The sequence below is a fragment of the Hippocampus bargibanti genome, linkage group LG06, assembly GCF_051943395.1.
Source record: "Hippocampus bargibanti isolate YZ-2025 linkage group LG06, ASM5194339v1, whole genome shotgun sequence".
In the NCBI taxonomy this organism is placed as follows: Eukaryota; Metazoa; Chordata; class Actinopteri; order Syngnathiformes; family Syngnathidae; genus Hippocampus; species Hippocampus bargibanti.
In genome coordinates, this window is record NC_142739.1 from 13336584 (window position 1) to 13353013 (window position 16430).

General features: G+C 39.0%; 2 protein-coding genes across 3 annotated transcripts; one reads left to right on the top strand and one right to left on the bottom strand.

Moving 5' to 3' along the window:
* Window positions 1-187: 187 nt before the first annotated feature.
* Window positions 188-5433, bottom strand: dscc1 (DNA replication and sister chromatid cohesion 1). Of its 2 annotated transcripts, XM_088999597.1 has the most exons (10): window positions 5108-5433; window positions 4854-5022; window positions 4358-4492; window positions 4097-4187; window positions 3851-3989; window positions 2076-2128; window positions 1857-2011; window positions 1623-1771; window positions 1134-1170; window positions 341-452 (listed from the first exon to the last, which is right to left on the bottom strand). In XM_088999597.1, exons 1-9 carry the CDS (start codon window positions 5275-5277, stop codon window positions 1146-1148), a joined length of 1086 nt encoding a protein of 361 aa, XP_088855723.1. In that variant the 5' UTR covers window positions 5278-5433; the 3' UTR covers window positions 341-452; window positions 1134-1145. The 2 variants fall into 2 exon arrangements, with proteins under 2 accessions (XP_088855722.1, XP_088855723.1); XM_088999596.1 differs by lacking the exon at window positions 1134-1170 and having other exon boundaries at window positions 188-452; window positions 5108-5432.
* Window positions 5434-5643: 210 nt separating this feature from the next.
* mrpl13 (mitochondrial ribosomal protein L13) lies at window positions 5644-15804 on the top strand. Its single transcript, XM_088999599.1, has 7 exons — window positions 5644-5751; window positions 6383-6506; window positions 7243-7336; window positions 8056-8116; window positions 8479-8565; window positions 11316-11437; window positions 15280-15804. Exons 1-7 carry the CDS (start codon window positions 5725-5727, stop codon window positions 15302-15304), a joined length of 540 nt encoding a protein of 179 aa, XP_088855725.1. The 5' UTR covers window positions 5644-5724; the 3' UTR covers window positions 15305-15804.
* The last annotated feature ends 626 nt before the right edge of the window (window positions 15805-16430 follow it).

Below are 16430 nucleotides of genomic sequence, written 5' to 3' on the forward strand. Positions count from 1 at the left end.
CTTCACTCACGAGTCGCTTGCAGAAGACCACAGCCGAGTCACGTGGACCTGCAGGTTACCCTTCCAACACATCAAATTTATTTTTCTTTACATGTCTCTACCTTGTGGACTGTCACCGATATAGCAGGCAATCGGTGGACCGTACCTGCTTGATTTTGAGGGATAAAGATGACAGTTAGTCACTCGATTCATCATTGCAAAAATGTATTACAATGAATTTATATAAACAGTTACAATTCAAGTAACCCAGAGACAATCCAACAGTTTGCAAATGCCAAAATTTTGGATCAAAAGCTATAAACATTCCGAAACAGAAGTGATGGAAAGTATGAGAATGATGTCAAGTTGCAATAGGCCTTCTGGAGTTGAACACCTTGATGCCATTTTGCATTGAAGATCGAGCATATTTGGTCAATAGTGCTCCCGTGGTTTGTTTCTCTCCGCAAAGGTCTCTGGGGAGCAGGCAGAAAGACATGACTTGTGATCAGGTAAAAAATTAAAAAAATAAATAAGAAACATCAATAAAAACACTGACTTATAACATAACACTTTTTTTGCCATGAATTATGAGATTATAACTTTCTTTTGCTGGAGTCTTATTTCTCATTCTTGTTGGAGCACAATGCTGTTGCCTGCAGAAACACCAACAGAACCACATTGTATTCAGATTCATTCAATAATTTTTCGAACTGTTTATCCTAAGACACCCTAGACCGAATGTCAGCTAATTGCAGATTGTATTCAGATAAATTCGGAACACTCATGTGACATGCCATAAATGGCCATTACATTTACGTCACTGTGATGATGTTCATCTGAGATCCGGATAGATATTAGACAGAATAAGAAGTTATCATATTTAAAAGTTTCATGCTGTTATATGCTTAGTCAATATGTGTGACTCGAATAAACAATTGAAGCACAGAAAACCTGGCGTAATTCTGCGGTCAACAGACACAGCAAGTTAAACTGTCATGTTCATCTAGGAGATATGGCCTTGGACAGAATTTAGGACTTGGGAAACTCCTTTATCACCGAAACAATGTACGACTTGAAACTCTTTCACAGGAAGAGCTCATTAGCCAGTTTACAAATTGATCAGTTCATGGAAGAGACAACGTTTTATTACTTACAGCTGTTCACGCTTAGAACGCCCAGGGGCGTGGTATCCTAATCAAGAAAACAAGTTTTACTAATGTATCACTTAAATTGGCATATACTCTCAATAAATAGCTTGGCAGAGGGCTGCAGAATTCAGGCGTCTGTCATGACAGGCTGCGTCTCCTGACGGCAGTAAAGACAATTTTCTGGGTTCGAGTCTTTGTCCACAGTGTCCGATCGAACATCTCTGACAGATACACATTTCAAATCATCGCTAAACAAGTTGTTGATGGACACCCAAAATCAGACCTCTCGATTGCACGAAAGTTTAGTTGCATCGCCCGGTAGTTTCCTAAAACATAGCATACCACAACATTTTTGTTGTCCATTCCTCCTCAGTGATGAATACATTTTATTGAACGATTTTCATGTCCCCCATGGCCCTTGTGAGAATAAGCGGTTTGGAAAATGAATGAATTAATGCATTAATGTCAAAAGTTTTTAAAATATAAGATACTCACTCTATATATGGTGTAATATCATCTTCTGTCCATTTCTCTCGCAGTGTGAAAAGATGATTAAAGCGCTCCAGTGTGTCCTCTGGGAGATCTTCAACCTGCAGTAGACAGATGGTCTCAGGGCGGGAGGTGCGATCCACCAAGGCAACACTCTACAGTAAAGTAGGTACAACATTGTCATTATTCTCGACTTCAGATTCCTGATTTGCAATAAAAATGTGTCGATTCGATGCAAACCTTGAGCTGGTCCAGATTGGTGCTCATACCATCTGGTACGCTCTGCTGCCACACCTCCTGGAATTCCCTCAGGTTGAATTTATTGGCATTCTTGAGCAACATGAGCGCAGTGGCCCGACAAACTTTAGCCTCATCCAGCGCGTAAAACACATCGTCTGTTTGAAGGCATGTGGATGTGTCACACAAGACTTCTTACACATCGCAAAATAAAATACTCACCATTTTCAATGTGGCGTGTCCCATAGCAGTTTAAACAGTGCTCAATCATCTCTCTGTGAAAAAGATTAAGACATTGGAAGTTTTTTTAAAATCTCTTAAAGGACAACCGACGTCACTTTTTTGTTTTTTAACTGACATCAGAAAAACTTTTATAGCATCTAAAATACCCAAAACATGCAGTATGATATTTTTAGTCAAATGCAAAACACCAATAAAATGTTAAAAATGACTTAAAGTGTCCAAAATCTGCAAAAAATTGAGCTGCGAATTGGGCATTTTCAGGAAGTCCCGCCCCCAGTTCATGACGTCACGCCAAGACGTCTTGCATTGCTAGTGAATCAAAACAATGGCTTCAGATTCGGAGAATATGCTTTCTTGTTACACATCCAGTTATGAATATGATTCAAATAGTTCTGAAGAGGAAAGCATACATGTTTGCAATCGATTAAATAATGTATTTGTGCCATTTTGAGGCAACATTGGGGGGAAATCTCTCACCCAAAAAAAGAGGCACAAAATGGCGACCTCCTGTGGCCACCTCCGTTTCCACAGGCTGATACATTCTTATATGGCACTTGGACACCCTCTTTTGGCCTTCTGGCGGCTTTTGGGTGCAACACGAGGTCCCCAGACCAAACAAGTGCAGCAAAATACATTGACGTGATGGATTGGATATGCCTTTATTAGTCTCACAGTGGAGAAATTTACATTTCACAGCAGCAAAGTGATGGAAGGACCGCTACAATGCGTCTTTTTTACGGTCAGGGGCGGTCCTTTCGTGATGTCACGTACGGACTCGTCACCAACTCAAAAACAAGACTTCCTGAATATTCAGCGCGAGTCTTAAAACGTAAAATATAGCTATATGCGGTGGAATCTTTGTAAAATACGCTCAGTAGAAGTCATTTGAAGCCATTTTACAAATTATGGACACAACTTGTCCGGAGACGTCGGTTGTCCTTTAAGGTGCTGCAGTTCATTGCCACAATTTTCTTCATGTTTAGCTGTTTTCTATATACAGGTAACATCCGAGTTACGACCGGCGCGATTTACGACCACCCGTACTTAAGACTGCCGGACCTGTTGTTTTTTTGTTTTTTTTTTTGGCCAGCCAGCATGCCAAACATTCGCACAGATATCTACTGTGTGACGACACTCAATACAGTAGTTATACAGTGCAGATACTGTCTCGGCAACATCTCCTGTAGTACTGTACACTGCTTTTTTTCCTCGAGCGTGTGTGTCAGGCGACCTCTTTTGGCCGTTAGCAGGGAGAGCAATTTTTCAACAGCTGTATTCTTAACGTTTTCAATAATCCTCTATATAAAATCTAAATGTAAAATAGAAATCGATAATATGAAATATAAAATGATAACAACGACACTATAAGGTAAGTATAAAATTTATAAATGAACTGTACAGTAAACAGCTTTGTATACATTACAGGTAGTTATACAGTAATAAAAATTTATAATACAAAATATAAAATGATAAAAATGACACTAAAAGTTATACAATTTATAAATGAACTGGAAACAGTTTGGTCTATAATAGTATTTTATAGAAAACGTTGCTTAAAAACAACAGATTGGCATCGTATACTATCGTGTCGTGTAAACGTCATTTGACTTACGACCGTTTTGTCGGCACAGGTCGTAACTCGGATGTTACCTGTAGTTTATCTTTACTTAACGTACAGTACTTTGTATACACCTATGGTTGTTTTGAAACTGCTATATAAATAGATGAGTTCTTGAGTGACAGATAACACTGACCTAGGCTCAAGTGGGCCTAATTCTTCCAAACTGGTTTCAAGTGGAACCTTGTTGTAAGACCATGACTCAGAGTCCACCAGCTGAGTCACATGACCAAGCAACTTCACCTCATAGTCAGAGTCCAGCACACGCCAACAACCTGAAGAAACACACACATGAGAGTAAATGTCTTTCAAATTGTTCATTGTCGAGGAACACTGTCAGTGGGGTTTTCATTTAACAATGTGTTAATATTGTGTCTCTTACCATTTATTTGACAGGCGTGGATGGCCTTCAAGTGGTTCTTAAGCTCCTCTTCACTGGCTTGAATCGTCTCCAGCAGATCTTCCATGGTGTACTACAGAAGAAGGTCACACATATTGCAAGTCAATTAGTGTCTGTTTGTAACCAGTGTTTAAAGGATTTACATTCCAACAAAGAAATACGATACCAGTGTGTAGAGTGTTCCCGTGATGTAACTAATTAACCATGAAATTGCAGCAAGTTCAAGGAGGAAAAACATTTTACTGTGTTTTCAGCATTCTCTTGTTGGCCCGCTAAGGGAGGGCCTACATATGCGTTCTCCCTTAAAACTCTCAACAGCTTCTTCAATTTAGGACGCTGTCGCCTCACTTCCCAGTAGCTGTTGCAAAAGCCCCAGATCTGCAAAGAGTGAAGATCAGACTTGAGTCGAACGTTAAGAAATGTGAAATGTAAATTTCTTCACTGCGAGACTAATAAAGGTAATGTGATAGTTATAAAAGACAGTCCCGTTTCCAAATACATGTATACAGTATTTTGGATTACACCGAACAGCAATAGTAATTCTGAAGGTCTTGGGCAATGGAAAATCTAACGGGTGCATTCAATGAGAAGCAGTGCATTCAAGACATAGTCAATTGTGTCAATAACATGAAAAACAACAAAAAAACAAACAAAACAAGAAATAAGTTCGCCGAGAAGGCATTGATGACCCGGAAAACCCACCACTGACAAAATACAACGGAATTTACAGACTCAAAACCTGAGCATGAACGAGATGAGTGCTCTCCTGTGTACTGGTGAGCTGCTCGGGTGTTTTGCATCCTGGCAGAAAGAGGAGCATGTTGGACGTGTCTGCGATCTTCAAATCATACGTTTTGTCATCGCTACACAGCACGGCATGTTCATTTTTGTCCCCTCTGATCACCAGGCTGTCAAAGAAGACATCCATGTCAGGTCTACTGACATTTATCCAACATATATGTCAAAACTAGAAATGTCAACTATGGTTCAGACCTGTCCCCAGCTTCAATGTGTTTGCACAACGTGTCGTCCAGCTCCATCAGGCAGTAGTCTGCAGACGAAACGTTCTCTCCCAGAGACAAACAGTGAATTGTTTTCTGCATATCTTCCTCTTTCAGCTTGGCGATCTCAAGCGTGGTCCGAACCTCCTCCAAAGTTCTCATTTTGAAAAGACCGTAGTTTGGAAATATCCTGAATATAATTGAAATAAAGGGGTCCTCTTAATGGGTGCTTTGGAGAGTAAGAAAATCCACTGGTGCGGAAGCTTCCAAACAGATACGCGCCCTCTTTTTGCGGCAGGAAGGAAGCTGAAGTATGTGTGATGTCAAAATAAACCCGTAAAGAAACTGCGTTTTCCTTTATCCCTGAAACGGTTTCAAAAACTTTTTTTTTCGATGCTGACTATGTTTTCCTGGAATTGTAACATCACAACTCTCCCCAATTATTTTTCATTCAAGCAAATAATAAGCATTACGTTAATCGATGATGTCGTGGACACATAAGATCGGAAGCCATTATTCCAACACTATGTTTGACACGAGTTAATATCCATGACACACCTCTCACGTTGAGGGTCAAAGTGATATGAAAATAATCTTAGTCTAATCGTAATGTCAAGTTTCTCGCGATCTGCCCAGGTAATGATTTTACACATTCCTTTCCGTGTAATGCTTTTCATTTGTTATATTTAAATTACAGCCTACGATATCATTTGCTTAGTTTTGGTTGGTCATATTGTATGGGTAGAACATCAATATTGTAACTATACGACGGATGTATTTTCTTTACACACGAGTATTTAAGCAATATTTCCGTTTATTTGTGTATTGTAGATATAATTAATGATCACATAAACCACAAACGTCGTTTTTTTAATTCTTATTTCATGCTGTTACTATCCCACTTTATGGATAATATCCACGGTGTATCACTTAGTGTCAAATAAATATCCACGAATTAACAATAATATGCGGATCAAACCTCTAAAGATGGAGGTCACTGATTTGCTGTGTCGACGCCTTGAAGGGAAAAGCCGAAAGGAAAAGAAAATGATGCGCGTGTCAATTGTCACGTAAAAATGCTACCTTCGAATAAAGTGGCATATCTTCATGCGGTCAGTACAAACTACATTATGTTCAGCGAAATAAATATCTACAACTAAATTATAAATTATGTTTCGCAATAAAATAAGTCTTTCAAATATGGCAGTCGTTTTGTTTCATTGGGATCACAACATGTCGTCTTCCAATGTATCGCTCCATCTTTTAGCAATGGGCCACATTTGCTCGCTCGTGGTTCCTGATCGACGCCAGAATGCAGCCTCCTGGGAAAATAGCCACCATGTGCTCTATCAGACTACAGGGGAAGCACAAACCAATTTACCATGCACTCAGTGAGTTATTACATAAGACACACACGCACACGCACGCACACAGGACCCGGGGTCCGTCGGACCCCTGTGATTTATTTCCGTATTCTTTGATCATAAATTAAATGTATGTTTTCAAATAGCATGAAGCAATAAAAAATAATGGAGCATCTAATAATGAATAGTCTGAACATAATAGTGAAAACAAGAAAAAAGCAAGTTGGTAGTCAATATATTCCGATGTCAGCCCTCATTTTTTTGTCATGCATGTGCTGAACAGAGGTGATTTACAGATTAACAGTTGTAGTTATTGTCAAAGTTAGTTTCAGTGTTTCTTTTTGCACATATAAACACGTACATTCATGTTAACTTAATGGTAACTGTTTTACATCCTGACTGGGCTGGTCAAGTGTTTAGAGTTTAAATTGTGACTGTCTTAGACCTTTAAATCCTCCACATTCCAAAAACTAAGCAAGTTAAGTTAATTGGAGATTCCAAAATGTCCATTGCTGTGAATCTGAGTGTGTTTGTCTCTACGTCTACTTTGACTGACGAGTGATTCGACCGTGAGTAGTGTGTTGTCTAAAGACATCTGGGCAAAATAACAGCTCATTTGCAACCCTTGAAGGGATGAACTAGACAAGATGGATGAATGGATTGGTGTATCCTTGGTGATGTAATAAATAACACGTTTATTATTTTCATGACTCTCAACGTATTGTTGTGCTGAGCCTCAATGTCCCCTCTCTTCTATGTGCAGGTGACTGTGGTGACCATGTTGTGGTAATAAACAGTAAACACATTGCCTTCTCTGGGAACAAATGGGAACAGAAAGTCTACTCATCACACACTGGGTGAGCGGAGGTCAAACATCTCATTTAGAAAGGTCCACTAAATTGTGCAACCGCTCAAGTGATCATCAACTGCACCATGTTAATTAACCAAATCAAATTTATTGTTCTTACATTTATTTATTCCAGATATTTCTGTGTAAGCTCTCAGTCGTACAGGAGTGGTCCATCGATGAGAAGGTTTCTTCAGCCGTTATCTGTACAAATTTGAAGGTTTCGGACGTTTCGCCTCCTATCCAAGAGGCTTTGTCGCTGACGAAGCCTCCTGGATAGGAGGCGAAACGTCCGAAACCTTCAAATTTGTACAGATGACGGCTGAAGAAACCTTCTCATCGGTTATTCCAGATATTATTATTATATTTAATATGTTGTGTGTTTGTATGTCCCCAGCACCATGCAGACAGGTGCATGCATTTTCCCTCTGTTTGTGTGCATTTAAAATGCATATTGAACAATATTATATGCATATTTGTGGGCTGGCTCGTCCATATCGCAATGAGAATAGCCTAGGTCCACTGTATACATTTTGAGTCATTATTGGGGGGTGGTGTGTCATGAGCTTTTCCCCCAAAAAAGTTCAGAGAAACACTTCTCCAGAAGTTATAAATGTCACAACATTTTCTGTTGTGTGCAACATTTACAAGCAAAAGCCAAACATGTTTACAGAGCTCATAAAACAACAAACTCTTTCCTGAATTTGTTTTGGTTGTCTTTTTTAAAAGCTATCCCGGGGGCTTCAAACAAGTCACTGCTGCTCAGCTTCATCAGAAGGACCCCAAGGCTGTAAGCACTCCACAGACACAAATCACACACTTTCCATTTTTTTGACTGTTCATACTTAAAAGTTATTTTTGATTAGTGTATTGATGAGGTTGCATACTGTAGAAACTGTACATAGGTGATCAAACCTGAATGTACGCCGGATTCATGGATAATCATATTAAATTCTTCATACTGGTTTTCATGGGTTCATATCTCCAGACATTGACACTTAATATCCTAATATAAATCATCAACATACTATTAGATTTGTCAAATGGAGAAAAACATCAAACATGTTAAAACTAAGTCACTTGTTTTGTCTTTTGCAAGGCACTTGAATACTTGTGTGTTATGCTAATTTGAAACATTTCTTCTCCCATCAGATCGTGAAGTTAGCAGTGTACGGCATGCTGCCCAGGAATCTGCACAGGCGTACCATGATGTGCCGCTTGCACATCTTTACTGAAAACGTATGTTCAAAATGCAAATGCACTTTGTTTCTTTAACAATTGATCAATTTGTGATACGCTAAGATGTATTTTCAAACCACCATAAAAACATAATTGTGTATTTTATTTTCCTTGACTGGCAACCCCACTTTTCTCGTACAACTTTATTTTGAATTTTGAAACCAAAAATCCTCAAGATGAAAATCATCTCATGCTCTGCTTTAACTTTTACATTCGCCATCACACGGGAGGACCTGATCCCTTGCATGCAGGTGCCCGAAAAGAATTGGCCACAATTAAAAGGCCAAAACTATACTGAACCATTTAAGATAGGTGAAGTGGTGTTTGTGCCTTGCTCAAGAGCACCTCAACAGTGGTCAGAAAGCAGTCTTCCAGCATCTCTCCAAAACCATTTGCTAGTTTTGCATTTTGTAGTAGAACTGACGTTCTGGTTCCAAAGCATCTTTAGAAATGGTGTATGGATTTTTCCCAATAATATTAAGACATCCCAAAGTAATCATTTGTAATAATGTAAAAGGTATTATTTTTGCACGTTTCGACTATAAACCTCTATATGTTTCTCTTTTTAGTATTGTCCCAATAGCCCTCTTTTCTACACATACAATTACGTATCACTGCCTCTCAAATGTTTTTTTGTTTTGTTCTTGTAGTAACCTCTGCCTGCAATTGGTGGCGCCGCACGACTAAGCCTTGCTTATCGGTATACGTATACTGTATACACTGCTGTAATTTTGATATTTCGAAGCACAGACATAATTAGTCAAATATTTGACTGGGACAAATTGGATTTTTACTCCATTGTGGCGGATTCTTATTATTTTAACCCTCCCCTACCACCCTGGAGAACCTCCACAAACACACCATTACTCTATGCTGAATTGTGTGCGTTTTTCATGTGCCAACCTATTAAAAAAAAAAAAAAACTTTCATACGGGGCATGCTAGAAATTCCCTCGAGTGGCATGCAAAGTGTCTATTTGATGGCATTGTATTTTTGGCTTTGGCATTGTTGGTGCTGTGAATGAATATTTATCTCGACTCACCTTGAGTCATTAATAAGCATTTGGAGAGGCCATGGAGACGAATACCTTAAGGTCGGCCAAAGGTTTTAAAGGCACCGATTGCTCACTCGGTAAGGGCTTGACTCAAAGGACAAACTTTCCGGATTGAATAATTAGTCAGGAAATTAGTGCAGCTCACCATTGGAGAGCTGCCGGTTGAGCACCTCGCTAAAGATTGTCCATGGGGTCTTTTTACAGTAAAAAATACAATTTATAATGAGACGAAAATAATAAGTGACTTCACATAAACTCACAATGAATACACAGGACATAATTATTTCTCAGGGGCTGCTGATAAAGCGCTGGTCATGCCTGTGGCAATGGTTTTTCCCTTACACGAGGGGGCAGCATTTGCCTTTCGTCCATGTTCGCGCTTTGTTACAGGTTCAGCGGTTGTTAAAGCGCTATATAAATTAATATGTATTGTATTGTATTTTGTACAGCCACCCCTATTTCAAGTTCAAATAACTCCAGACCCATATTACTTAGGAATTAACTGTTTTTTTCTGATGAAAGAAGAGTCTTAGGTTTCTAACGATGTATTGAATGTTTATGTAGTCCTAAAACTCAATATTCTGTGGGGCCTGCAATTTGAGTGAAAATGACAAAACCCCTGGCACTGGAGTGGACACATATTTGCACATTGTCTGGCAGTGAATAAGCTAATCCTTCCTTCACCGTTATCACCAGTTACCACATTTATTCAAGTATAACGCGCAAAATGTTCTACCTAAAAAAGAACTCAAAGTTTGGGTGCGCGTTATAAACGAGGCCTGGGAGAAAAATTCTCAGATATTTAATGATTTATCCCTTTCCGAAGGGGGCAGCATTTCCATGGCTATTCTGTTGTTAAGGTGCCCTTCAGTTTCGATTTTTGGAAAGACCCGGATCACACGCATTCCTTTTTTTTAATTGTTGATTCCCATTTCTTTAGCTACGCTTCATTTCCTTTCCTCCCTCGCCCACACTGAAACGTGAGTTAAGCATTGCTGTTTTACCAATTACCAATATCTACCAATATCCAAAGTTTCGATTCAGTGTTCTTCATATTTTAATTGATATACTGTGACCAAGCCGAGAAAAAGTGAAACAAAATTTTATACCAATTTGTAATTGAAAATCAGGGGTGCGTGTTATACACGTGTGCGCGTTATACTCGAATAAATACATAGTTTTTTTGTAATGTCAGAACAAACAAAAAAATGATGTGTTGTTAGCCATGTTTCTTAGCCTTGTTATATGCCTTTTTAGCTGTTTTTGCACCTTTGCCTTTTTTTACGAGGAAACTCAAGGAGTAACAAACAGCTTGAAGTAAGCACACTCAGCGTCTTATAAGAACAGCTGCTCGATCAAGAGATTGTTTTTCAGTTCTTTAAAGTCATGTCGTATCCTCGATTTCTAAACGAATGTGTGAACAGGCACTCAGGAAATCTTTTAAAAACATTGCATATATTTAATGTAGGCTGATTTTAACACGTTTAAAGTGTGTTATAGCTAATATGATTCATTTTTTTAGTTCCTGGATCTTCACCCATTTTGGATGCTGAAACACATGCCCCCCAAAAATAAATAAAGTCGATAACACAGAAAGTAACAACTATGTTTATGTGTATTGCCATTGTTTCTCCACATCCCTTCGTTTATCAACATTCTCCTCACCACCTCGCACGTGGTCTCTATCCATTACTAGGAGCTGCCCGACGACATCCGAGCCAACCTGACAGAGGAGCTGCCTCAGCCCAGAGAAATTCCCAGAAAACTCAGTGAATATACGCAGGAGGAAATTGATGCCTTCCCCAGGCTCTGGACACCGTATGTGCAAAATCACACATGCACACTTGAAAATAACATGACACAGCGTTGTGTTTTAAGCACAACACTGGGTCCGTTATTGGTGTTGATGGCCATTTCACTTGATGCTATCAAATTCGTGGCTGCTGTTTAGGGAAAGCTCCAGATGGTGAAAAGCGTTGCAGCTGCTCATGCAATCTACAAATGGAGCTAACTCCGGCTCTCCAAAGAGTATTTAGTATTTAGCCTCAAAACAAATTCAACCACCGTTTGCCTTACAAGTCAAAGAAAATGTGGGTTGTCAAAAGCCTGGCGTCCTGTCATCAGCTGAGTGAGCTATTAATGATGGTCTGACTGAGCAAGTGAACATGAGGAAGAGCTATGATAATCAAGGAACCAGAAAAGAAAGCAACTGGGATGTGATTGTGGTTGTAAAGTGCGTTATGGTCAATACAATCAATGAACATCTGAATCACATTGAAATATGACAAGGATTTAATCATAGCAATACTTATAAAATACTTATCACGGCCAGTAACACCTTACTGCTCCCTCTCCATTGTATTCGTTAGGCATTCATTTAAAGAGGGAGTAACTAGACTTTAATTTTAGTTTTAATAGAGAGTTGAACCTCTTTTTACACATGTATGACAATGAAGAAGCCTTCTTGGAATAGATCCAGGCTCTGGCCTGCCTTTCCAAAGCCATCCGTGATTTGATTGTATGGTTGAAATCTTAGGCTGCCTTATTATCATTTTTGTTTTTTTTGTTTTTGATTCGGTTGCACTCCCCAACTGCCTCACTTTCATTTGTATTGTCTGGTGTCACTTGTTGTGGATGTCACTTGTTATTTTGCAGGTCCTGTTCAGACAGGTATTGTGACAAACTTTGAAGAGGCTGAAAATGTCTCACCTAAACTACTTTTTTTTTGTCAGAGGGACAGCATAATCGTATTCATGGCTTGTCAGAGTATTTCTGCAAGACGATGACAGTGATGCTCCAGTTGGTTGTCATCATGGGAATAATCATGTCACCATGTGACCTCGCACGTCAAGTCATTGGCCGGCCTCTTGATTCATTAACTTGCCGCTTGTTCTTTTTCCTTTTCCAACTCATCTTCTAAGCACACTGCTGCGACCTCTCAAGAGTTGTTGTTGTTGAGCCTAGACTCAAATCACTGTCCCCAGACTGATGAAACGAAAAAACTTGACAGTGCCTGAATTAAAAAGGAGACCAATTGGGCATTTTTCACAGAATTTAAAACAGTGTGAGAAGGTTTCTGAAATGATCCCATCAAAATATACAAAAGGCAAAGAATGTTAGTGTGCTTAACATCTAATCTCACCCAATTTAGTATCATGGTTCGACCACATGCAAATGTAGAATACAGTTTTTGTTACCTTGATGACCTCGGCATGCAACAAAGAAAGGCAAGTGGCTTATCACTCTTTCCACAAGCGATTGTGTTGCTATATTTAGTTTTACAAAAGGGGTGAGGGCATCATCTCTTTGGAAGTGCCAATATGGAGCTTCTGAATGATCAAAGGAATGACTTGTACTCGTTACAAGAAGGAGTCATGCCATATTAAGTCATTCACTGCCATTCCCGAATTTATTCGGGAATGGCAGTGAATTTTTTTTGGTCCTTTTTTTCCATATCCCTTTTTTCCATGTTAGCACTTTGTTCCAGCTTCAGCTCTTTTCAAAGTGTTGTATAAACCAATATGTATGTATTGCATTGTATTTTGGACAGCCGCTCTCATTTCAAGCTCATAAAAAGACCCTGACCCATATAAATTTGGAATTAATTCTTTTTTTTTCTGATGAAAGAAGACAGTCTAAAGTTTCTTCAGCTGCATTATATGTTTATGTAGTCCTAAAACTCAATATTCTGTGGGTCCTGGAAAAACCCTTGCACGGGAGTGGACACATTTTGTTGCTGTAAATTAAATGTGAGTGCAATCACAATATAGAAACAGTCGTAATACCGCAAAGCAATATGAATAACAATAACGACTAAGAACGTAAGAAACCAACGACTATCTTCTTTCATCAGAAAAAAAGAATGAATTTCTAAGTTATATGGGTCTGGAGTTATATGAGCTTGAAATGGGGCCGGCTGTACAAAATACAATACATATTGATTTGTTTAGCGCTTTAACAACAGCAGAAGCTGTAATAAAGCACTAACATGGACAAAAGGCAAATGCTGCCCCGCATGGAACGTAGTGCCAGGGCTAGCTACTAATTTTACACCTGTTGCCCACAATCCAACCCCACCAACATTAAAGGACAACCGACACCATTTTTTTGTTTCCTAACTGACATCAGACAAACGTTTTATAGCATGTAATATACCCAAAACATGCAGGCTGATATTTTTAGTATAATGCAAAACACCAATAAAAATGACTTAAAGTGTCCCAAAACTGCCACAAAATGAGCTCGAAAACTGGGCAGATTCAGCATGTCCCGCCCCTTTGTTCGTGACGTCACTATTGGTCACACACTGCCTTGCTCCAGAATCAGAACAATGGCTTCAGAGAGTTCAGGTTCGGAGAAGATGGTTTCTTGTTACTCATCCAGTTATGAATATGATTCAAATAGTCCTGAAGAAGTAAGTATAAACGTTTGCAATCGATTAAAGAAGTCCTTCTGTATCAATTCGAGCCGTCTGGACTCCCATGTAGCGCCCGGAAAATGCACAAGATGGCCACAAGCTCCATTGGAAATGGGCTGATTTGTCCGCTGAGAATTTGTATAAGCTTACACCTTTATGCGTGTTACCGCAATTGGCTACGACACACAACAATTCACCATTGCGTTAGTTATGCTAACCTCACCCTGCATTGAAGCTCTCCCTCCTTTTGTGCTTTGACATGTGGCACTTATGTAAATGAACCATTTTTAATTTTGTTGGAAAAAATCTGACTGGCTTGTTCATTTTCAGTGAAGGGCAGACAACAAGAGATTGGTTGCAGTTTATGATAAACATCAAATTTATTTGAAGGGAAAAATAAAACGATTTCATTTGTGTCGGCTCTGTGCTTATATTTAACATCTCAAGTTGACCTTTTAAAGTGCACATGAAGAAGCTTTCCAAAATTCAGGGTTAGAAGTCGAAACGGATAAAATGCTGTCAATGTGTTTCCTGATTTCTTAAGCGCATACAACATGCAAACTTTTTAACATTTTGATTGTTGAAATAGGGCTGTTGTTATTCAACATTAATGTGGTCAACAATTGCATGCCGAACTGAGAGGTGAATGAGTTGGCCTCTGCTCAGTGTCCATGTGCGTGCGTGCGTGTGGTAATAAATGAAAGAAACCCGCTCGTGTTTACTGGTTGAGCCTTTGGCTAATTAGTGTCGCGGCGGTCGTCAAGGGCAAGTTAAAACTGATTGCTCAAGTGAGGGGCCTTGTTAATATTCACTCTGTCTTTTCCACTCAATTTACTCTTTGTGCGTGCATGTGTGTGTGTGTGTTCGGCCGGGCAATATGTGGTTGGGGTCACGGAGGGCGATTTTAATCATTAACCTTTATGAATACATAGTTAATATTCTCTCAGGAACTCTGAGCAGACACACACAATCACACAAATGCTCTGACAGGAATACATCAGCATTGAGCTATTATTGAAAGAGCTGCCATTAAAACAAAACACGGCATATTATGATTTCTGATTTGGCTTCGAAATTGAAGATGCACAACAGACAAAATAAAATATGTCGTACTTGGCATCATATTGAAACAAAAAAAACATGGGTAAAATCTGTTTGACATCACCTTCCTCTCTCTATGTGTCGTCTTTGTTCCTGCTCTAATGTGAAATGCGTTTCTTTCTGTTTTCTCTCCAATCTGCAGACCTGAAGATTTCAAGGTGGAGTGAGGAGACAAAGGAGGCTGCAATAATGCCACAACGCTACATGAGTGTCATTTTTGCAGATTTGCAACTGATTCATCTCCCGTTGTATTTCGGAGATGCACTTCTCTTGTTGTTCTTGACCTCCCAGCAAATAGACAATTGGACATGAGTAGAAACCTAACATTTTGTTTTTTTGTGTTTCATGTGTGTGGTCGTTACAAAGAATATGACCATCATTTTGTGCCCCCCCCCCATCAAAATACAGAATGAGCATGTACTGTAACATTCACAAACAATAGAAGTTTCAAATGTCTTGTTTCAGATTTATTGGTGATAAAAGCAAACAAAATAAATCAAATACTGCAATGAGACACGTTTCATATTCTGTTCGGGAAAAAAAAACAAAAGAAAGGATGCTTGTCGGCTCACTGCCCAAATGTTGTTTTTGTGTTTGTGTACGAGTCCCAACTGGTTTCGTTAGACTGCGAATTGGAATGCGTTCGGAAGGCTAAGACCACACGGCATGAGAACAATAAAAAATAAAATAAAATGACAGCGACAGCAGGGCGACTGAGTATCTTGCAAAAAAAAAAAAAAAACCTTATCGTACATCACATATTTGAAGTTACTCAGTTTTTTTGTGTGAGTTATTTTGTTATTATCATATGAGAGGATGTTGGCACATTAATTACAGACATGAAAAGCACTTATCAAGACATTTTCAATATAAAGTGTGACAAATTGTTTTGAAACAAACATACGTACTTGACCTTGAGATTTCTGCTGAAAGTCAATGTTCAACCATCCAAAGTACTAAAAATAAAATAAATAAATCCTTAAAGTACCGTACTGTGTGTCCGGCAAGACTGTACATGGTCAGATGGATTGAATTTATAGATACTTGTGAATTGAATTAGGGTTTGTGTTTTATTGTATTTATTTATTGTTGGGTTTAGTTTGAGGGCATATTAACTCATTCACTGCCAGATGTTCCAAAATGTGTCCACACCAGTGCCAGGTTTTTTTGTCAATGTCACTTGAATTCCAGGACCCATAGAATATTGAGTTTTAGGACTACATAAACATTTAATGCAGCGTAAGAAACCATAGACTGTTCTTTCATCAGAAAAAAAGGTATTTCCTAAATGAT